The sequence below is a fragment of the Erithacus rubecula genome (assembly GCF_903797595.1).
Source record: "Erithacus rubecula genome assembly, chromosome: 3".
NCBI lineage: Eukaryota > Metazoa > Chordata > Aves > Passeriformes > Muscicapidae > Erithacus > Erithacus rubecula.
In genome coordinates this window covers 16,546,136-16,569,563 of record NC_136689.1, presented here as the reverse complement: position 1 = coordinate 16,569,563, position 23,428 = coordinate 16,546,136, and the positions used below count along the sequence as shown (strand labels likewise).

Below are 23,428 nucleotides of genomic sequence, written 5' to 3'. Positions count from 1 at the left end.
ACATATGCAATAAAATATATTTTATTTTGAATAATTTTATTAACATCACAGGAGAACACAAGCAACCCAGTAAGTTCCCAGAATGTGCTAACAGTTCCCTTCTGACATAGGTGAGTGAGATTCCAAAAAGGAACAAGCAATCTATTAAACCTCATATTAACAGAAAAGGAAGATTTCTTGTGAGCATGAAGTTCAGGGGCCACCGTGGCTGCAGTGACTGAACAACAAAGTTCAAGATCCTGAGAGCAGAGAGCAAACATATACCAGGCTCACAGCCTTGGACTTCACAGAACAGGACTGCTCAGTGATCAGCTTAGAAGAATTCCAAAGGAGGCTGTCCCAGAGAGGAGTCCAGGAGAGCTGGTTGATTTTCATGGATCTCTTCCTACAAGCTCAAGAATGGTCCTTACCAGTGTGCAAAGAATCAAAGCATCAAGCAGGAGGCCTGCATGGATAAACAAGAAGATTCTGACTGAGCTCAGATGTGTAAAAGGGAGTGTACACAGATCAAAAGCACGATCCAGGTGATGCAGAAGAAACAAAGACACTATCTGAGCATGCAGTAACAGGGGTTAGGAAAGCCAAAGCCCATTGGAAAGCTAAAATCACTTGGATTTCCATCTGATATGGGACATGAAGGGCAACAAGAAAGGCCTCCAAACATACAGAGGACAAGAAGGTAGATTTGTCAAGAATAAAACATACTTAATCAGCCTGATGGCCATGTGTAAGGAGTTGCCTGGCTTGGTAGATGAGTAGCAGGTATTTTTTTACCCTGACATCAGCAGGGTTTTTGACACTGTCTCCTATTATGCTTTTATGGACAAATTCATCAAGTATGGGCCAGATAAAAATGAACAGTGAACTGAACTGGAAATTAATGGGGTTATGAACAATGGGAAGAAGTCCAGCTGGAGGCCAAGTATGAAATTACAAGATGTACAGAAACAAACTAAAATAGAAAAAAACCCATATAAATATCACCACCATCCTAAAAACCCTGAAACACATTGCCAGAAAAGCTGCTGAGTTTCCTTACTTTTGGTCAAAAGCAGCCTGGACACCATCCTGGGCAGCCAGCTCCGGTTTACTGAACTGAATGATCTTCCAACCTCAATGATTCACTGATACTGTGAAAACTGGTTTTAAATCTGTGCTGTATTTTCAGTAGAGAGAAAGCTTTTTACAGCAGCTACACAAATTGGAGCTGCAGGCAAAAAAAAGGTTCAGACTATTTCTGGTGAAGTGCTACATTTCAGCTCAAATCCCTAACATCCCCTACCTGCTCCTGTCCAACACAATCTGCAATACCCCCTGCTAACATGCACATACAACTTTCAACCCAAGCACAAAAGTGCATCCATTCCTTCTGTCATTCTCATTTAATTTACTGAAACAATGCTATTCATGCAATTGTCATCATTTTCTAAAACTTCTGGCTTCAGCAACCACTTTCACAATTATAACACATTATAATTAGACAATTATAACAAGTATAATCACATGTGCATATGGAAAGCAAGAGGAAACAGAATTCACCTCAGTATTGCTCTCAGAGGCCCAGAAACTCTCAAGTCATAGATCTAAACAACAGATTGCTGCAGGTAAAACCTTACAGTAGCTACAGAAAACAAAACCACACCAGGAAGGTAAAATTCTCTTAAAACAGGCAAAGTCTGTAAATGTTGGAAAGAGACACTAGATAAATTACAATTATACTTAGTCCATGACTTGCTGTGAAAAGACGCTCAAGAATTTCTTTTAGTTTTGCTTTATTTTTTTTTTAGATTAAATTTCCTTTTTTTTTAATTCATAACTTGTACTACTTTTACAACAAAGAGTATTATTTGCCTGGTTTTGGAGACATATCTACAACATTTCCAAGTTGCATACATCCAAAAAAGCAGGCATCATTCCTCACAGATTTCCTTTAAAGAGACAAGCTTTCTTATCCTCTAAATTTGAGTAAAAAAAAAAAAAAAAAGGAGTTGTATAAAAAGATACATTTGTTTCAGGAACAGTTTATCTACTTCCACAGTGTTTAGCTTTAATATATAGTTATTTTTATATTCTTCATATTTTCACATTGTGACTTCATGTGTAAAAGCACATGAGGTTTTTCCATAGCATATATTGCAAAATACAAACGACTAGTATTTGGTAGGCTTTTTACTCCAACAATTGAAGAAAATGTTAGTTGCTCGGGATATTTTTGCTCAAACTTGACATTGATCTCCCCAAAAGAAGGTTTGAAGAAAGTACACAATTCAAGTCATTTATTTATATTCTACATGTAATAGAAAAAGCAGGCAGCATTAAAGAACAGAACAGGCACAACTGATTTTCAAAAGAATTAAATATATTTTCAAAGGCTCATTTATTAGAACCACTGATCCAAAGCCTGCTGAAGTCCAGAACCATCTCCAGCTGAAAGGATTTGTACAGGCTACTTACGAAGTATGAATAAATTTAAATTTTCCTATCTTTTACTATTTTAAATTAAACCAAATACTTTTTTTCATTCATTATTTAAAAACTTTTATTAGCATAAACAACGCAAGATGTCTTGCAATATGTTTTTTAATCATTTCTGAAATAATCTAAACTACATCTGCACTTAAGAACAAAAAATAGTCTGGACTTCAGTCATTTAAAACAATAAATACAATGAAACTTCTCAGAACTCGCTGGAACTCAAAGTACAAAAAAGTATAATGGCAAAGTAAAGCCTCTACTGCCACTTTGTAACAGCCACTTGTAAATAAGGTAACACAGAAAAACAGGTTTGTGAAATCATGTGCACATAGGCCAGAAAGGCCTTATTAAGCTGCAAGAAAAATTGGAAGATCCTTCTTTAGTGAGTCATTCTAAAATGCAACTAGTTATACTTCCTTCCAAAATGAGAAGTGTCTTTGCAATAAAGAAAACAAGTTCCACGAAAAACAACTGTGCCTCGGGAAAAAGAATACAGAGAAAGGACAACCACTGTTCCTCATGCCTTGAAAAGGTTAGCAACACCCAGTTGAGGACATACTCCCATAATCCCAGCTTTCTCACAAAAGTAGGGAAGACCAGAGGCACTTTCCAAGGAATGAAAGCTCAAGGTATCTCAGGTCCTAAGCAGGAAAGAGAAATCTGCCAGACCAGATTATCCAAGTGGAGGAAGTTACCACAGCATTAACTGAATTTAAGGTCAAGTCACTCCCACAAATCCTGGTTTTAATCTCACACATAATGCCCTACCCTTAACCCTTTTGGTAGTATTGATGATTTGTATTTTTTTAAAATTCAATAATTAAAAAAAACAAAACCAAACAAACCACCACCCACACAGCAACACACAACCAAAAATGTAGCAAATAACCACAAACAAGCACCATGTTAAAACATCATTATTTCCTTTTTTTGGCACTATCCAAAGCAAGATGATTGTGGTGTTTGTGCTTCACCTCCCTCACAGCAGACACAGAGCCTAACAGAAAAAAAAAATCTGTTTCTGAAATTCAGACTCCTATAGAGAACTGCAAAGAAGCTTATAGACAACCATTACATCACTTACTGATCTTGCATCATCCAAAATTTAAGCGACTGAATGCTGGCCATGAAATGTATAAAGGTTAACATGTTGAGAGAGTTGCAAGGGGAGAATATTTTTCCCCAATAAACTCACACCAGCATAGTATGAAAAACAGGCATCACTGAATTCTTAACTGAATACAAGGTTTTTTCCTAAGTTTATCCAAGTCTCCAATTTAAATGAAACCAGGAAAAAATGATTCTGTGCAGACAAACTTACCAGCGAGGACTGTTTACCCTGAACACGCCTTGCTGAGTAACTGTCTAATATTACCACTGTCTCTACTCACTTGCACTAAAGAATTTAGTTTCCCAGTCATGAATCACTGATTACCAGAGCAGTACTTAGCCACAGATGCCTTTTAACATTTTAGATCTAGCTTTAAAAATAGTTTTTGGGGGTGGAAGGTTATTTGTCTACTTACCCACAAAAGACAAAAACCCCACTCAACAAAACTATTTTTGTGGCCATCTCATTTCCCAGTTGTTTAGGTAGTTGTTTCCTTACTTTCTGGGTAACTGACTTTCTGGACTGGTGAAGGGGAGAAGTTTCATTTCCCAGATGGAGCTGCTCCCTCCAGTCTTTCCCCAGTCCATACATCCCAGTCCCACCCCTCTAGAGCTATGTAGCTTGCTGTGTATCCTCTGAAAGTGCTATTTCCTTCCCCTAAGCTGTAGAAATGGAAAGAAAAAGGAGTAACTATTCCACAGCAAACAGAAGTCCCAGCAGCATCATTCACCACAAAAGGAGAAAGCAGTTTTCCACAGGATCTAAGTAGTTTATTGAGTTTGCTGCTGCAGTAAGACCTGGAATTAAAAATTAAGTTCTGCAATGCAATGCAGTCCACTAAAAAGGTGACACAGAAAACTATTCTGTAGACAAAAAAAACCACTTGCCTAACTGCAAACAAGTAGAAAAGAAATGAAAGCATGACAGCATATGTAACTTGTGTGTACAACCCCCAATCGCCTTGAGCTCTCCTTCATCTGGGAGAAGGGATGGAAAAGAGATGGAGTGAACACAAAAACAGGCAATGGTGCACTTCATTTTAGCTTATTAAAACTGGAAAACATTAGACCCATATGATGCAACAACTTGAACAAAAGCAAGTAAAACCAAAGACAGGAATTTGGTATCTTCAAGAAGCAAAAATAGGCCCATTCCTGAATATTTTAAAAACTCCATTTCCTGTTACTGATCACCAACAGCTGCCTTGTTTCATCAGGCCTGGTACAGAACCTCCTGAAAACAGAAGGAATCCTAATCAGCTATTATGTAATCAGCACTCCATCTAGCCCAGCTCTATCAGTGACCAAATGCAGATAGCTGTGAATAATTAGGAAAGAACACAGAAATAAACATCACTAGACTATAGTCCTAGCTTTAATTAGTCACAAATCCATAATTCATTTCACTACGAGGGTACTGAGTAACTCTAAAAGTATTGCTCTCTCAAAAATATATTCAGGTTACACACACACACTTTTAGCTTCCAAAATATTAAGGTGCACAGTAACAAGTTTAATTAAATTTTATGCAAAGGACCATCTCCTTTTGCTTGCTGTCAGCCCACCATGCTCATCTGACAACTCCAAGTTTTTGGAGTAGATAGTAAAGAGATGATCCATAGAAATTCAAGATGAATACAGAGAAAGCCACAACATCTCAGTATCACCTGTCTGTCTCAAGTCCTAGCTTTCTTTTTTGGTTTTGATAGAGAAACAACTGCATATATTCCATTATCAAAGTTAGCCTTTCCCCACAACTTTTCTGGCTCTACGATACTGTTTCTGAGATGGGGAAAAATGGAGATGGGACCTAGACACACCAGATCCAAGTGCACTATGGATTTATATACAGAGACATAACAGAGAACATTCAAAATTATTAGAAAATGGATGACAATTTACTCCTTTTGAACACCACCAAGAATTAAAGTGCTGTTTAATTCTCAGAGTTACCTACTAAAATACTTAAGATTTCACCCATGACTCCTGGCTAGGATTATCTCTCAGTATTTTATGTGACATAATACTTTGACATTTACACACACATTGTATCAACTAGCACTGAAGAACATCCTTCAGCATTTCCACACAGATAATTCACCTTCACTACTCTGAATAATTATCAGCAGGCAAAAGTTCTCTACAAAGAAAGATAACAGAAGAAGCACTTTTACCTCTCCATTGCCACTAAACTCAGACAACAGCAGACAGTTACCACACCTTCTTAGATACACAGCTGAATCATAGCCTCAGTCACAGTGTAATGGAGAGAAAATTACTTAAAACTATCTACACTTCCGAAATCACAAAAAAACAGCACCTAAAGGGGATGGACTATGAAATGCTACTTGTATTGGCCAGCTTCCATTATACAACGTTTCATAGCATTTTCATACAGAAAAAGCCCTTTGTTGCACAGACTCAGCTACCAGGACCATTTTGGTTCTGTATGCAGTATTTTTAAAAAGCAGGAATACTACTTTTCATGTTTTAAAAAATTTTAAATACTAACAAAAGAAATGCAAGCAATAAACTTGTAAGATCACCTCCATGGCATCAGGTTTAGAATACCAGCTTTCCAAAGTACCTACTACTACTGAATTACTCAGCATTTGATTCAGATTGCAAGGAATACTGAAGGTTACTCATGCTCACTTGTTTCACTCCTCCAACCTTCATATTATTGATAATTTGGCAAGATGGGAAACTTTAATACACTCAGAGCAGCACACAAACCATGCATTCTTCTTTCCTTAAGAAAAGAAAGATCATTTTTAAATCCCACCACACAAGCAGCTTCAAAGCAATTTCTCCAACAAATTTTAAGAAAATAACTAAAGCATACAGAAAATATGAGACTGTATTTAGACAGACCCATACAAAAACAGTGCAAATACAGAGAATGGAGCAGAAGGCCTGTAAAATTGCCATGAAAATTGATTACTCTGGGCAAAGTTTACTTACTCACCTTTTACCATGGTGATTGAGGATAATAAAATTTTAAAATGCATGCAAGAAGGAACAAGTCAGATTTTACAGCCATTGATGAATAAGAAATATTTGCAGCTATATATAGGAATACTTTCCACTGGAGTCACAAGCTCCCTATTAAAGTTCCATCAAAATTAAGAGAGCTGAGAAGAAAAGCACAACAACAAAGCATGAAGTGCAAAGGGACAGCTTGTTACATGAAAACTGCAGCATTTCTTTTGGAGATGACCCTAACCAAATCTTTATCTTACAAAAAACAGGTCAGAACCCACAGGTAAGAAGAGTCACCTGCTTGAGGAGCACATTCTAGACTTGCTGCTTCTTTTGCTGACCAAAAAGAACAACAAGATGTTTCAGTTCTTAATTCTTACATCAAAAGGTAATTTTGATAGCCTTGCATATTCCTGCAAGCACTGACTGACCTCTAGCCCTCTTAAATATTATGCAACTGAGGACATATACATTTAAACATGTCTAAACTACAATAGACTTCAATGGAAGAATTGTATCTAAATATCTGTCAAGCTTCTTAGGAAATCAACCCCCTCCACATTCTATTATATCAGGACAGACCTTGAACAAGTTTTAATGTTGTATTTTCCTAAAAAATGACTGGAACTGTGTTATGGTTTTGAAAACCACGATTTTAGCTCGATAAAGCAGTTTTTAAACAACACCTCTACCTGTGTAGTTTTCCAATAAAAAACTTCAACTTAAGTTGTAGGTTGAGTTTGGTTTTAGTTTCCAAAATTGAGGAGCTCACCACAATGCTGTGAAGTACCACTGAGAAGACTGTATCTACTTGCCACAAGCCAAGTGATCTGTAAGGGATTCTTGAGAGTTTAAAAGACTCTCTTTTAGCTCATCCCATGGACAGAACAAGTTGTATCCCTATTCATCTCAAAGTTTTAAATCACATCAGCATTTGAATTTTAGACTGTTCTGCCCTTGCACTTACACAAAGAGAATTACTCAGATATATTCAGCACTAACATTTAAGGAAATTTATTAACTGATTTTTTAAAAACTTTTTTTATTACAGGATTGTTCACTCTCTTACATCTTAAACTTTGCAACACAAAAAGCCCCAAATATTTAGACAAAAAACTCAACTAGAAGAGAATAAACTACAGTCCTTTAAAAAGTGGGTGGTTTGCAACAAAGCTTTAATAAAAAATAGCATTTCAAAATGTACAAAGAGATATACATACATACAAATAGGAGGGCACACCACCATTTCCAGCAGGTAAAAAAAACAAAAACAAAAAACAAGACAACCCTTCCTCCCAAAAAACCCCACAAACTCTGCAAAAAAGCAAACCAAAAAACCCCAAAATCCTACAGCAAACAAGTAAAAGCTGAAATCCACACACAAGTTCAGGTTTCTGTTTTCAACCTATTTGTACCAACTGCAGCTGTTACTCAGAAGCATTTAAAATTTTATATGGTTTTTTCTATTTGATTTCTTGTTGCTGGTCCTTCAAACAGACAAATATAAACCTCAAAATTTAAAATACAAAGGATTATGTTATCCAGCCAAGTCCATGATGCCAGTGCAAGATTATTCCCTACAGCCTATTTTATAGTGCTTAATGCAGTCCATACTGTGTGTCCTAACACATTATGCAAATGACACACACATGAAAGAAAATGTCTATCTCAGAGTGCCCCCTCCACCAACAGACAATCTGTAATTAGCCATGTCCTCTAAGGAGGCACCTCAATCACTCTCACCAAAGCAGCAGCTGCTGCCAAATGGAAATAAAGAAATTTAGAACAAAAATAAGCCTACTACCTACACTTCCAAAGGTGTATACTCATGGTTGCAAGACAGAGTCAAAATCTAAATAGCTGTTTGTGTTTTTCCAGAATGCCCACACAGAACCTCTCATGCCCAGCACCAAATATTTACTAACATGATTTATATCAGACTCTCTCAGGCTGCAGAAAGCTGCAGTAACAGATCCCAAGGCTTCACTAAAACTCTCTTCTGATCTACAAGTTATCAATGCAAAAACTAGAACAGAAAACAAAGCAGCAACATTTTCTGCTGAACACAATTCCCTGGCATACAGAAGAACATCGTACACCAATTCAGAAAAATGCAGTAGTTCTAGCCCCCCAGCACACAGAGAGCAAAACATACAGTTGTGCCTTATCTTTACCATCCTATTACCTAGTGATACAATCACTAAACTCTGGTATCACTTCCTCAGAAGAGTTCTCTTCAAATTCAAGAGCAGTCACCAAACACTAAATTCAGAAAATTGTTTCCCTGTTACCAAAGTAAACAACAAAGCAGGGAGAAACCAGAGTTCCCATCTAACTAGAGCAAATGAAAAATGCATTTCACCATGGTTAAACAAAAACAAAAAACAAAAGAAAAAGAAAAAAGGAAGAACACACCACAGAGGAAGCCTTCCCCTTTATGTACTCAGGAACTGTATACATAAAACAGCTTAATCCCACCTTGCAACTCTAAGATTATGCACTTTCAGGTTTACAAGATGTGTCAGGTCTCTGATATGAACACAATCAAAGCTTGTTTGGTGCCACTGCTCCCACCCATTATACTTTTACTCTGTGTGCCTACTACTGGGTGATGGTCAAAAGATACCATGGAGTGTCTTTGCAAAAATAGTAACAATTGTAAGACATAAGAAGGATTTGGACAGAAGAAAAGCCCAGCATTTACAATAACTACATTTCATATTATAAACAGGCAAAGTGTTACAAGATTTCTGTAGAAAGAAACCATAACTTGCATCCACTGTACATGTACCATGCATAGCATAACATATTTTTAGTATATATCCATTATCTATTGTGGCAGGCAGATGAACACTTCCTCTGTAGGAAGGCCCTAAATTCAAGGTTCTGACAAGATCATAGGTTCTGACAGCTTCCACAGCCATGGAATTGTATCTAACAGCCCACCAGACTGACTTCTGGAGTACTGTCAATTCAGACTCTTACAATGCACTTTAGAAGCCTCAACGTTTACACCAGGGTTAACTTATACTTTTTTAAAAACAATTACTCCTGTTAACCAGAAGAAATAAATCTTGTTTTCATTTAACATCATTTCATAATTTTTTATGTCTGCTTCCTATTCAATGCAATTTAGCACACAAACAACTGCAAGGAAGAAGAGCACACAACCTCTGAATGCCAGAAAGTCTCAATTTTTTCTTCCAATTGTTATCAGAGAAAAAACCCAAACACCAGTCACAAAGCACCAGTATAAATTCCAAACATCTTATCCTAGCACTGCTACTTAAAACTACCTTAGAAAGCTAATTTTCTTCTTTTAGTAAGGCTCACAGGTTGCACATGTTTATAATCATCATTTACACAGCCACACATGTAGGTAGTCAAAGAATTAAAGAAAAAAAGCCAGCTTTTACTCTTTTCAGAGCCCACATTGTTCAGTTATTATTTGGTTATCCCCCTAAAGATACAAGAGGGACAAGGTTACAAATGCATACAGTGTGTGAGATGAAACAGCTCCCTTTCCCCAACCCTTCTCTCAATTCTTTATGCATGTAAGTAAATACAAATGACATTAAATAATGCCTGAAGAAGCAGGTGTCATTTTTATATCTTAATAAAAATCATTAAAAATAGCTTACAGAGATAAAAAGTCACCTTAGTGCTTTGATATTTGTCAAGCAAGAAAAAAGTTCAGTTGTACAATGCATATACTGCAAGCACTAAGAGCAGTTATTTCATGCAGACAAAGTTCAAGATAGTCTCAGTCCACTGCATTTCTCTTGCAAAAGTTTTTTGGTTTTTTTTTAAGACAATTAGACCAAAGTGATACAATCAACAAAGTCACAACTGGGAAGCAAGAAGTCACTTTAGAAAAACATTAAATGCAGTTACATTAAAAGGCAAACACCTTCCTCTTCTTCAAGGAACTACTTCCTGCTTCATATTGCCACTTATCAAATACATAACATTTCTTCATGGAAGGGGTCCATGTTTTGTCAAATTATCCTAGGCTTATTCTGACACAAATTAGAGCAGAAGTCAGCATTATGCTTGCATGATTAAACAAGATTTGACTCAGGCTTTTTCAACAGCTGCAACCAAAACTCCTGGTAAGGCTGGTATTTATATTGAATTTATTAAACAGCAGCTTTGTGCAGAATTCTCTACCACACTAAGTAATGTACACTTTTAACAACCAGCATTGTGTACTATTTAATAGACAAAATTTTACAAATGGATTTTTCTAATTCTGATTTTTAACATTATAATTAAGCTTTCCAATGTCTGAGTATCAGGCACAGAAAAAGTATCAATACCCAACAACACAGAGGTCCAGAACAATTCACATGTTTATAGGCACAATTACAGAAAGACTGACATCCTGCTCTGATGCTGGAGAGATCAAACACCTGGGAGTCACCACTGAAATTACCAACGTCATCCCAACCGGGCAGTTAAAAGAGTAAACGATCTACTCATTATTGTTATCGAGAAGGCAAATGATTTTCTATTTTTAGTGCCATCAGTGCCCTTCTCTGGTTCCTGACCCAGCACATGCTTCTCTTCAGTTTATGCAGTTGCACTCTCTGATAAGGTGTAGGAGTAAGAATATTGTGGGGCTTTCTTCTTCTCTGAAATTGAATAGCTGTGATTACCAAGTTGTGATTACTAATAAACCTCTTTTTTTTTTGTTTTGTTTTTTTTGGTTTTTTTACAGAAGTCTTTGGAAATGTATTCCTAACTTTTGATAAACACAGGAGCTCTTGGGAATCACTAAATATCGTTCACTACTCTTAACAACTCACCTGCTAAGCAAAATATCAGTCTTAATAAAATTATTTGATATTATTATCATTCATTTACTGAGGAAATAATACTCTTAAGAATTAAAGTTTGGCTTTTAAGGCCACACACACTGTGCTTAATATTTTCTTCAACCTGCATTTAATATTCAGAATGCATTTTTAATATAGATTAACAGTAATCTATACCACCAAGAGACACAGCACTTCATTAAACACAAAAGAGTAGGAACAGAAAAGCAAACAACCCAAAAAATAAAAGCACGTTTTGCTGTGCCTTTCTAGGTACAGGATGGGAAATTCAATTTACACTAACGAAGACACCAGTTCTAGCCTCGAATCTGGACAGGCCTGTAGGTGGGATGTTGTGACTGAGGCAGTACTGCCTGTACCTCAGCAGGGCTTAAACTCTCCAGCAAAATACTGCTACAACCTGACAGAACAGAGATAGCCAAGGCTTATTAATCTAAAAGACAGAAAGAACACGCTCTCACTTATCTGTCCTTATGAACATAAGCCCAGCAGTTCTTGCATTTGTAAACGCGTGTCAGATTTCAAACAGAATGGCAAACAGCCCTGAGAGTCCCTGGCCCTCTCTGCCAGCTCCCCCAGGAGCCCAGAATACGTGACCTGTCCCTTTGAACAGGCGCCCCATGCTCAGACACAGCCTGCAAGCCTGAATGTGCAATCTTTGTCCACAACTATCATTTCAGGGAGGGGGCTCTGATGTGAGAAAGACCACCAGGTACAATGTCAAGGGGAAAAACAAAAAGAGATGAAGGAAAAATAAAAACAGAAAACATGGCAAGGCATGACCAAACAGAACTTAATATCAGAGTAGGCAGGCGTTGAAAACAAAACACAGTTATCGACCAACACAGGGTAACCAGAGGACTCAAATTGCAGCTCCTCTGCTCTCCTACCTGTGTACACAAAGATCCTCAGAAGCACCACTTCTCAGACAGACATTCCCTTTCTTACTCTGACCACTGATCTTGAAACTAGAGGAGTTTTTCAGGTCTTGCTCAAAGCTGTGCATTTCCAAAACCTTAAACTGATTGAAAATCCTAATTTCTGTTGCAACTCCTTTGACTGTGGTGAACAACAGTTATGCTTGGAGCCTTCCTTGTGACAACCTGCTGTGTGTATAGGTCTGCACCTAAACATTAAATGTAGATTACTTAATTACTGCACTATAATGCAAACACCATATGGGATCCAGTGTCCCAAAACCATAAATCATTTCCCAAAATTGCTAATACCTTGCACATCAGAACTAGAATTTATAGTATTAGGTTTATAATTAGACTGAAAACCTGAAGTCCCTTTTTATAGTCATTTTTTTCCATTAAAGGTGTTTTCTGATTTTTTTAAACAAAAAAGCCATTCCTACTGTTCAATACAAACAAGAGACTTCAATTAAAGGGATTTGTTCACATATAGCACACGAAGCACTGTACACAGTAACCATTCCATCAAACGAACTGAGAGAGCAGATGTCAAGCCACAAATCCTCACTCTTAGAATTTTACACAAATCTATGGAAGTGAAGTTGTAAGAAAATAAACTGAACTTTAAGACATGCAGCAATATTACACGAAGGCAACTGAAAACACACTACAACCTTGATCAGACATTCACCAGGGCTGTCTAAGTTCAAGCACAGATTACATCAGGCCTGCTGTGATTAAGGCAATCACAGGTCTGAGCGCATATTTTCTACCAGTAACATTTTAACTGCAACATGTAAGTACCTGGCAAAACAACAGGCAGAGCAGTCCATTTTGCAATTCCACACCTATTAGTAGTCCCCAATTAGACAGCTTTAACATGATGAGCTCAAATAGTGCCACAGGCCTTGTTAAGGCTTACCACCACAGCGAGAGGTACATTATGACAAGGGCAGTGCCAAAGACCACAAGTTTCAATGTGACAGAATTAAAAATAAGATATTAATTTTCACCCTTAGTGTGGGAAGGAGAAAACTCCATGTCTATCTGAACAGTATTGAAAAACAGGTTCTCCAAACACAGCACTGTTTTTTCAGCTGTATTTTATTATAAAGTCTTAACATCTTTTGTGGTCTTACCTAAGACTCGTGATTTTATCCTCACCTAACCCACCTGGCTTTAAGAGACTGTGGGAACTTCTTAATTGAGGTGATAGCAGAAAGGAAACTCCTACAATACCATATGTGACACTTTCAAACCAAGGCAAAAGGGTGAATTCAAGACACCAGTAAACTAAAACTCAGGAAAATAAGGAAAAAAAAAATCACACAAAACAGAAAAATATACAACCAAACAAAAAACCACCCATACTTTTAATTTAAAGTTCAGTATGCCTAAAAATCACACAGTTGTATTTCAACTTCAGCAAACAAAAGGGGGAATGTCTACATAAAGGACATATATATCACAGCCCTATGCAGATCTAAATAAGATTCTTCTTCAGTACAACGTATGTACTCTAACTTTGAAAAATACAAAATCAATTTTGTTGTTGTAAATAAAGTTTAAGACAAATCTTAAAACAAGCCTACTGAAGCGGTTATCTGCATTTCGTTGAATCTAACGCTAATAGTTGTTTCAGAGACTATTAATCGGGAGAATAGAAGGATCAGACACGGCTCTGTGTTAAAAACTTTGTCTTGCAAGTCAAAACATGCAATGCTGCCACCATAGGGCATGCTATTAAGTTTCTGAACTAAACACCCAGAGGATCGTTCCAGCAACAAATGCTATGGATAGAAACATCCCTAATATAAGCGTCTGCGGACGGACAGGAGAGTGGCAAGCACGGGGTCCAAGCAGACAGAGGCCAGACCCTTATGTCTACAAAAAATCAGCACAACAGGAATGTGACAGGGACGAAGCCGAACCCCCGAGCACCCAGCGAAGCTCCTCCAGGACGGGCAGGCTGGGCGTGGGAGCGGCCGCCGCGCTCTGCCCGCGGGGCCGGGGCGAGGGGCCCAAGGGGCGGCCCCGGGGAAACCTCCGTCCCGAGGGCGAGGGCGGCGGCGGCTCCGCGGGGCGGGAAGCGGAGCCGCCGCCCGGCCCGTGAGGGAGCGAAGGCGCCGCCGCCTCCCGGCCCGGGAGCGGTGCCCCGAGTGCGCGGCCAGCGCTCGGCCGGGCGGCTGCCTGTCCTCCGCTGCCGGGGAACCGCACCACTCCCAGCGTCCAACTCCCAGCAACTCCGGGGCGGGCGGGCAGGAAGAGTGGGAGGGAGGGAGGGAGAGCGGGAGGGAGCGGCCATTAAGCCCGCTCCAGCCAAGCCGTTCCCCGCGGCGGGAGGCGGCCGCCCGGCCCGGCCCGCGCCCCGCCCGCCTCCGCCGTTCTTACCTGGCCGCCGGCGCCGCCGCCGCCGCCCGGGGGGGGCTCGTTGTCTCCATCTCCGCCGGGTGGCCCCGCTGCCCACCGGGTCGCCATTATTTCATTCCCGGTTACAAAGGAGGCGCAAATCCTCTGGAGCCGACATCGGGGAAGGGAAGGGACGGGAGGAGGGAGCCAACGCCAGAGCCGCTCGCGCACACCAGGCGAGGCTCGGCCAGCCCAGCCCCGCCGCCGGGGACGGGGTTCGGCCCCTTTATGCAGTTGCCATAGGGAAGAGCACCGGAACCCTGGACTTCAGCTACGCTCCCCAGCTTCTGTCTTCATGGCTGGAGGAGGAGAGAGAGCAGATGTGTCAGCCCTCGGCGCGGGGACGCCTCCGCCGCCCGTCCCTTGTTAGGCTAATTGCACCCACTCGTCATCTTCCTCTTCCTCCGGCTCCTCCTATCCAGAGCCCCAGCCGCGGGGAGGAGAGGGCAGGCGGGGAGAGGCGGGAGGTGTCCGCTCTTTCCTACTTCACTACACGCCGCCGGAGGGAGCGAGGACGGAGCAGCGCTGTCCGGGCAGCTCCCCGCCTCGGCCCAGCCGAACTTTGATCAACTGGTGGACGAGGAGACGGGACCGGGGGCCGCTCGCTCTCCGCGCCGGGCGGAAGCCGCCGCCTGCTCGCGATTCCCGCCGCGGCTGTATCCAGCGGCGTGCCGGGGCGGGAGGCGGCAGCAGAAAGCGCCCAAGCCTCGATGGAGGAGCGGCAACAAAAGACCCCTCCGGCAGCAGCGAGGCCGTGCCGGGCTTTTGTCTCTTACGTGGGTCTGCCCCGCTCGCAGGCCGCTCCCTCCCCCCGTCTACGTAGCCGGAGCCGTTCGCGATCAGACCACCGCGCCCCACGCCCCGCCCGCGCCCCTCCCTCGGGCCTCCCCCCGCACAGACGTCGCTTCGCTTCGACAGCGGCAGCCGGCGGCCGCTGCGGCCCCGCCGGCGGCAATTAGGGCGTCTCGGCGCTGGGGCCATCGCGCCGCGCCAGCTGCGCCCCCCCCCGGGCTCCTCCCAGGGCTCCTCCGGCTACCTGGGCACCGGCCCGGGCTCGGCGAGGGGGGAGCGGCGGGGCGCTCCAGACAGCGCCCTCCCGAAGGTGCAGGGCTGTGCCTCCTCGCCTGTGCCGCTCACCGCGATCGCTCCCCCGGGCCCTAACACGGCCCCCCATCTGCCCCGACCCATTAACAGCCCATTCGCAGCGCCGCAGCCGCAGGGAGCCCCGCCCTGACAGGAACGGGGTGACCGCCGCCCCCAGCCCGCCGGGCCGGCAGCGCGACCCCGCCAAGGGCGGCGGCGCCTCACGGCTCCGGCGGCGCCTGTGCCCCGGGGCTCCTGCCCCTGCCCCGCCGCTCCCGGGCTGGCGGGGGAGCATGTCCCCTTCCCCTGCCTCCCGACTGGCGCGTTCTCTTCCCTCCAAAAATCCACCCACCTTCTCAGCCGACAGCGCGAGGGCAGGATTTGGCTCCCGGCTGCCGTTCAGGGCACCCGCCCTGCGGCCGGGGAGCGCAGAGTCCCGCCGGCCCCCGCCCGCCAGCACGGCCTGGGGCGGCGGCGTTTGCTGCTGCAACTCTGGGCGTTTTCAAGGCTGATCACACAGCAGCGATCTCAGATTTTCCGCCCTAACGCAGGATTTGGTGCTTCTGCCACCAGCTCCACCTGCACCTGGCTCCGGGAGGAGCGGGACCGCGCCCGCCTCTCGGCCCTTTGCACGGTCCCGGCCCAATCCCGGGCCAGTGGCGGGGGCCAGCTTGGTTTGTTGTAGCCACGAAGGCGCTAAATGCGGACATTTTATCTATCATCATCCGAGTGTGTCATTTGAAATTTCTTTTCGGTTCTGAGAATGGTGTTTTCCAGAGAGGAGGTTGGACAAGTAAGCTCTCTGTAGCAGGGAACAAAGAAAAACAGCGTTTGCAAGAATTGGTAAAGAATTGAGTGAAACGAAGGGTTGTGTCTAGTTTGTGTTCTGAAAACAATAGTAATGTTTTGGGTTGTGGTTTTTTTACTGTGCTACCCTTGACCATGAGATCACAATCTCTGAAAAGAGGTGCCTGCCCTGGTTATCCATCAGCAACTTGCATTGTCAGCAGGGATGAATACTGGTATCCAGAGAACTGAGGGACAAGCTTATTTCCAGTAGCTGGAGGAAAAGTCTCAAGGCCCATATGCTAGTTATTGTCAACCAAGGTCACATCTGCTGAGTTTAAAAGGGTGTTACAAGTCACAGCCTGTCACACAGATTCAGGTGCTTGCCTACAATACTGTGTGTTGCTGTGGATATCATTAGGCATATATATAGTAAAAAATGTGTGGTAGCTTCTGAATTTGAGTTCCTCATAAATTTCTGATGTTAAAGACTACTTTGTGTCTGAACCTGACCTGGACCAATGATTACACACACAATTTGAATAAGCATACTGCTGTCCATCTGGCAATGTACAGGAAGGTTCTGCCCAGGTCCCTAATCATTTCTTACTGTCCTACAACATTTAAAGATTTATTTGCTATCCACACCCAGAGAAAACTGTTACAATATTGTTTGCACAGTGGTTGTCAAGAAGTTGAAAAGACCAGAATTAAAATCACTTGAGACTTTTGAAGAGTGGAAAAGGGGAACAGTTGGGGCACTTCTGTTGAGACTGTGTTATCAAACAGAGCCAAGAAGTGCAGCTATGTGTTCGACTGTGTATTGTTTTCTGTGCTGGTGTCATCATGCCAATCTGCAGAGCACCATCAAGAACCCATGTTTTATAGAAAATCAGTTCATGTATTCATTTTTTTTTTTTTTTTCAATAGGAGACACAGTACTGACTCGAAATCTAAATTAGCATCATAACTAACACCCCTACTGAATGTTGTCAGATTTACAAAATGTCTTGGAGAGATCAAACTACAGGTGAACTCTGAGTATAGTATCTAACAAGACCATATCAGCGTAGCTACATCAATACAGAGACAAATCTTCCAGCTTTACTTTTTGTTTTACATTGCCAATCAATTTCTCTAGCTTTAGCTTTCAAACTTTTTAGCAGGGAGATGAAAGTATCACAGAGGAAAATTTGATCCTAGAATTGCATATTATTTCATTGGTAAATTGAGTGACTAAATCTCATTATTGACTGAGATGTTTATATTTGTGTAATTATCAAAAGAAAACTCTGGCTAGAAAAACCTTTGTTAAACAGTGTACTTAATTTTCTTCCTCATATTACAGTGTTCTATTTTTTTAGTGGCAGATGTTTTTGTTTAACACACTGGACTGTTTTTAGGACTTTCTTGTATAAAACTATCTTGCTTTTTTTTGTTTTAAATATGGTGTGATAGTTACAATAAAAGCTTGAAGAAGGACACAAACTTCCAGAAACATGCTCAGTATCTTGGATTCATAATCCACAACCAAACCTTTGAGTCCTTTAATGGTTCTTGAGAAGGATTTAATAAAAGATGTTGCAAAAGCAGAAATAGGGTAACTGAAAGCTGTAATTTCACTTTCTCACCTTCCAGTCTGAAGGTGTTGACACATACTCACTTAGCAGGCAGCTGCAGCAGCTTAAAGTGTTAGCACCGTCCTACTGTTTATTATCACTCCTTGCTAAAGGGTATCATCCCCACAGGAGAGCTGCTGCAGACATCTCTGAGCGCATCTCAGCCACTTCTGTGCCAAGTCTAGCAGCTCATTTAAATTGCCCAGGTAGAATTAAGCCTGTCCTGCAGTCTGGGGGCAAAGGTGTACTCAGTCATTCTGTTCTGCCCATTCTGCTGGGTCAGGGGAAGCACAATTTTTGGGCTCTATCTTCTTAAACTATCATTTGCTGAATGATGTGGAGAATATAGATATTCTAGAAGCTAATTTGTGGACATCAAAATTCACTTGGCCAGGTAGACTGGAGGACTGAATTTCAAAACACTAAATGTGTTTTAGGTACCTGCCTCCTTTCCAGATGGTTCGTAGCACTGTCCATGGCAGGGCACAGGGGCATTCATGCTTTTCTCTCACATGCACAAGTGTGTAGACCTGTAACCTGCAGTCAGGTGGAGCAGTTCATTTGCCAAGCAGTTCTCTTGTCCTTGCCATCTTGAAGGCTCTCTCATTTCTCACCACCGTCAGCCCACCATACATCAGACCTGAGGTGCCACAGGCACTGAGGAGGCCCAGCCACAGCCAGTCCCAAATACCCAGCCTTTGGGCTAGACAACAACAGGAGTGGAGAGAAAAGGAACTTAAAGCCAGAGCAGGTTTTTTTACAAGGCTCTTTAGATTAGATTAGTCTGAAGTACTTGAGTAAAATAGATTAGATAGGCAGCAGTGGGAGATAGCAGTAAATCTTGGGTATTTTGTGCTGGGATAAAGACTTTCTCTCCTAAGGAGACATCTGAAAAGTAAAGCAGGAAAAGGTCTGAGTTTAAAAGGGCCTGAGTTTAGGGATGAAAGGAAGAGTGAGTGGGCAGACATACGCCTGAGGCAAGTAGATGTTTGTACTGATGTTTGTCCTTAGAAGCTGTCACTTGTAGGAGCTACTGAGGTAATGATCATTCTGATAAGAGTTTCTGCTATAGTCACCAGTGGCTTTAATCTCAGGATCAGGGCCTGCTTTGAGAGGTTCAGGCTGAACCTGGACACCTCTGTTATGTTGTCTTGGACATAAGAAATACTGCTGCCTCCTAGGAAGTGTTTGCAAGCACCACAGGGTGCCTGGCTACAGCTTTTCATCACTGGCATCAGCCTAACAGCGTCCCTGCTCCCCAAGGATGCTGACAGGTGCCCAAGAATGATTCAGTAGATTCAAATTCCCAGCATAGAGATTTGAGGAGTGGATTACACATACATTTTTCATTCATTGGTATTTCCAAGATCCTGCAGACAGTAGTCAGTCCCTCCTAGATATGTACAAGCCATGAATTTATTACTATAGCTGCACAGTAATGTGACCAGTGTCTGCTACTGCATTTGCTTTACAGATTTCTGCACTGAAATTCTTGTGATTCAGTCATGATACAGGCATCTGTTTCCTGTCCAGAACTAGTACAGTATTCATCTTAGACCTCAGTAGTGATGGCTGTTTTCTTGATAACCATACTACAATATTCCCCTTTCACTCTATAGATGTTCCTATCACCAATAGTCAGGCAAAAGAATAAATGTTATTGCTGCCATGCCTACATCTTGGCTCCCCTTTTACACTGAACCCTTACAAATGTGTTTCTTTTAGCTCAGTCTTCTCTTCACAGGAGATCACACCTTCCTCCCTTGGCCCTGGATACTGATGCTTTTAAAGTGCTTAGAACACTGCCAAAGAGGATTGCAGCAAGGCCTACCACTGGGTCCACAGTAAAACAGGATTTTGACATCCTGAAGCTTCAGTCTGCTATCTCCATCAGACATAGGGTGTTAGGTAATGCCTCCTAGAAGTAACACAATTTTAACTGCATACAGCATTCTGAAGGAATATTCTCAGGGAAACTCAGTGCCTGGTGGTGCCAACAGAGAGTAACATTGCAGCTTGGGTGGAAATCTGGACATCTAGTTCATATCCTGCTGCACTGTAAGGAGAAAGAATTTGGCTTCTGGCATTTTTCTACTCTTGGGGACCAGCCACCTGTGCTATGAAAACCAATGTCTATGATGATGTGTCTTCTACTCCTCAGTGTTGTCTGAACAAAGCTGTGATGTAAGGAGAGGTCTGTGTCTGTCGGGATGCTGCTCCTGATGTGGAGAGAGTAACAATGTCTGAAGCACAAAGAGAAGTCAGGAGTGGACTGCAAGGTGACTGTTCCTCCTGGCCAGCATCCCTGATCCATTGCCAGTCTTTCTGAGCTGAACCCAGAGGTGTCTGTGTGCTACCAATGTGCATCAAGGCAGACTGGCACAGCCTTTACAGCAGTAAGCCTCAGCTGTTCACACAATCATCCCTGCATTTCTGAGTCTGGAGTTGGATTTGGTGGGTTTGCAGCATTAGTATTTCAGCTCAGACCACAAACTTGGTACTCTGTAAAGAAACACAAAGTTTTTCAAGCCTGCAGGAATTTACTATCATCTAGCCAGGGACAAAAACAATTTCAAGTATAATTCAGTGAGCCCAGGAGAATGGCTTGCAGTATAAAATTTGAGCAAGTGAGATTATGGTTAGGAGGAGCCCAGCAGAACTCACTTAAGACTTTTAACTTGAGTTCCTAGCAATGAAAATCTACTGACACACTCTGAAACCATGAGCAAAGCAAAACATGTTTTTCATGCTTTGCTGTTGGAAACTGTCACTGTGGAATAACAACAGTGACAGTGTTTCTAGAGATGCTGTGCCTGTTTTCGGAGGATTTCCTAATTTTTTAAAGGTCGAGGGAAAAAAAAATCACTCCGATCTTTTCTGCATTCACTTAAACTATCTACATTCTTTCATTTGTTTTAAATTAGAGGAGCCAGAATCTAACAGATAAAGTCATCAGCCTCAGTTCTGCTGAGGGTTTATTCACTTTAGGTCAAACAATGTTAACTTGTTTTAGAAAGCCAGCAGGGACTATTACATGTGCAGCATTTTCCCTCAGAAACCCTCCCCTCCCACACACACACAGTTTAAAAGAGTTCAACACAATAAATATCCAACCTATTTAAAACTGGCCATGACAGCAAAGGCTTAAGTGCCTGAATGACAGAGAAAAGTGAAATGACAATTTGAGTTACCTTAGCTCCTCTACTGAAATAACAGCTCTGTGTTTGGTTCTGTGCTTCTGACTGGAAGGTAATAAATCAACCCTATTTTGTAAAATGTTTAGTTTAACTACTGAACCGACAATTTAGGTGGAAGTAGCTGATGATGAATTGACAACAGTGTTGTGGCTCTCTCCTTGCTTTATCACATAATCAGCAGCTTGATCCGCTGATTAGCAAAGCCTTGTTTTGGTAGCTCAGAGGTGCTAACAGCCATCTCCAAAATTCAGCCTACACACCTTGTATTTTTTCTGACTATCCACTGCTTCCCTCTAGATGGACGAAGCATGGCACTTTTCTCCTGAGCTCTGCCATGTAACAGATCTGCCTCTAGAGCTGGGCTGGATCAAGCCAGCTTTCAGGCACTGAGGAAAAGCTTAGGAGAGAAAATTAGACATATCACATGAATATGTTGATTTCATTCAAACTCTCCCTCCTTCCAGAAATGACGTGCCCCACCCAAAGGCAATGTGTCAGTTGCTGCTCCCACATTTTACCTACTCTGTCCAAAAAGCTTATTCTTCAGTTTGAGCTCATAAGAACCTCGCTGCCAGACACCCTGTAGAAAGTAGGTACTTGGCTTTTACTGGCTTCTAAACCTGCCTTCATGTGCTGCTACTTATGCCAATCGACCACTGCTCAACTCTCTTTTCACTGAAGAGACACAAGAGATGTTCTCTAGGACAGCAGGAGTCATCCAAAGGCCAGGAGGTGTCTAAACCTGTAAGCTGATTACTATTTATGGGGACTAGGCTCTGAAAGTGATATTACATTGGGGTGGGATTTTTTTTTTGGTTGGTTGGTTGGTTGGGGGTTTGCTGGTTGGTTTCCCCACTGCTTTCCCACCACCCATCTTTCTGCTGAAGCTTTTAAAAAGTGAGACGGAAAATTGAGAGACAGCATCTAGAGAAGCATGATCCCCACAAAAAAAGAAAAACAAAAACCAAACAAACAAACCAAGAACCAAATCAAAACCCAAATGTATGAGGCAAGCTGGATTGTATTTATGTCTGTAGATTATAAATTTCCCAGAAGGGACTGGATTAGAAATATCTTTGGCATTTTAACAGAACTAAACTTTTACTATAGCTTCCTTAAAGAAATATTTTGAATTCCCGAGCAAGCTTCATCCTGCTTCCAGAGAAAGGACTGTGTATGAATGCTGCTTTCAAGGATTCATTCTCTTTCACTGTTTTACAAACCCTTTAAACAAATGCTGCAGAAGATGCTGGCTGCTTGGAATTAGAGATACTATCTAATGACTGTTCTGCTGTAGCTTTAGGGACCAACACAGACAACTGTGGGAATTAGGGACACCCAGGATTGGGTGCAGGTTTCAAAGGCTCATCTGCCTTTACAGAAAAAAAGCAACATAGGAATCCAGCCATGTAAATTATTGCAACTAATGAACAGAAATGCTCGTTAATTTCTGTAAACAGGCTGTGTTGATTGCCTATGCAAACTGTAGTATGGAAAGAAGAAACATGCTTTTGAACTGGCTGAAGAAAGCATTAAATATAACATGTTTCTACTGTGACTAAATTAATCATCAGCACCCTCCACCAGTTTGTCCCTGTTTGGCAAAGGACTTAGAGCTTCAAATCTAGTAAAAAAATCAATCCAGAAACCTGATCAGCAATAACATAAAGCTGGGAGAAGTCAAAATTAAAAGTAATGAGCTAAGGAACAAAGCCACGTTTACAGAATATTTTCAGCCCAGTCTTCTGCTGAGACACCCTCAGATGTTCATTTCAGAACTGCTTTCCCAGAAAAAATCAGCAGCCAAATATTTTAACTCATTAGATATACTTGAACTCTTCGCTGCAGTGCTGTGCTGTTTCACATGTGCCAGACTCCAAATGGCTCCATGTGGATGCAAAGTATGTCCACACAAAGGTCATTTGCAGGATTAGACCAAAGAGCTGCAAGGGAGGCAAGGGGAAGCAGTCCAAGTTAGTTTAATTCTCAATGCAGTCTTTAGGGCCTAAGCA

General features: G+C 42.0%; 1 protein-coding gene across 5 annotated transcripts in view; it reads right to left on the bottom strand.

Annotated features, from left to right (window-relative positions):
- ARHGAP21 (Rho GTPase activating protein 21) overlaps positions 1–16,394 on the bottom strand; it is a 111,512-nt gene extending 95,118 nt beyond the window's left edge. For 3 of the 5 annotated variants that reach the window (XM_079300576.1, XM_079300582.1, XM_079300580.1), the window contains exon 1: positions 14,714–15,526. In XM_079300576.1, coding sequence (XP_079156702.1) covers positions 14,714–14,800 — 87 coding nt within the window. In that variant the 5' untranslated portion in view covers positions 14,801–15,526. Of the gene's footprint in view, positions 1–14,713; positions 15,562–16,166 lie in introns of those variants that run through there. The other 2 variants (XM_079300577.1, XM_079300578.1) reach the window with 2 other exon arrangements.
- Positions 16,395–23,428: the final 7,034 nt, after the last annotated feature.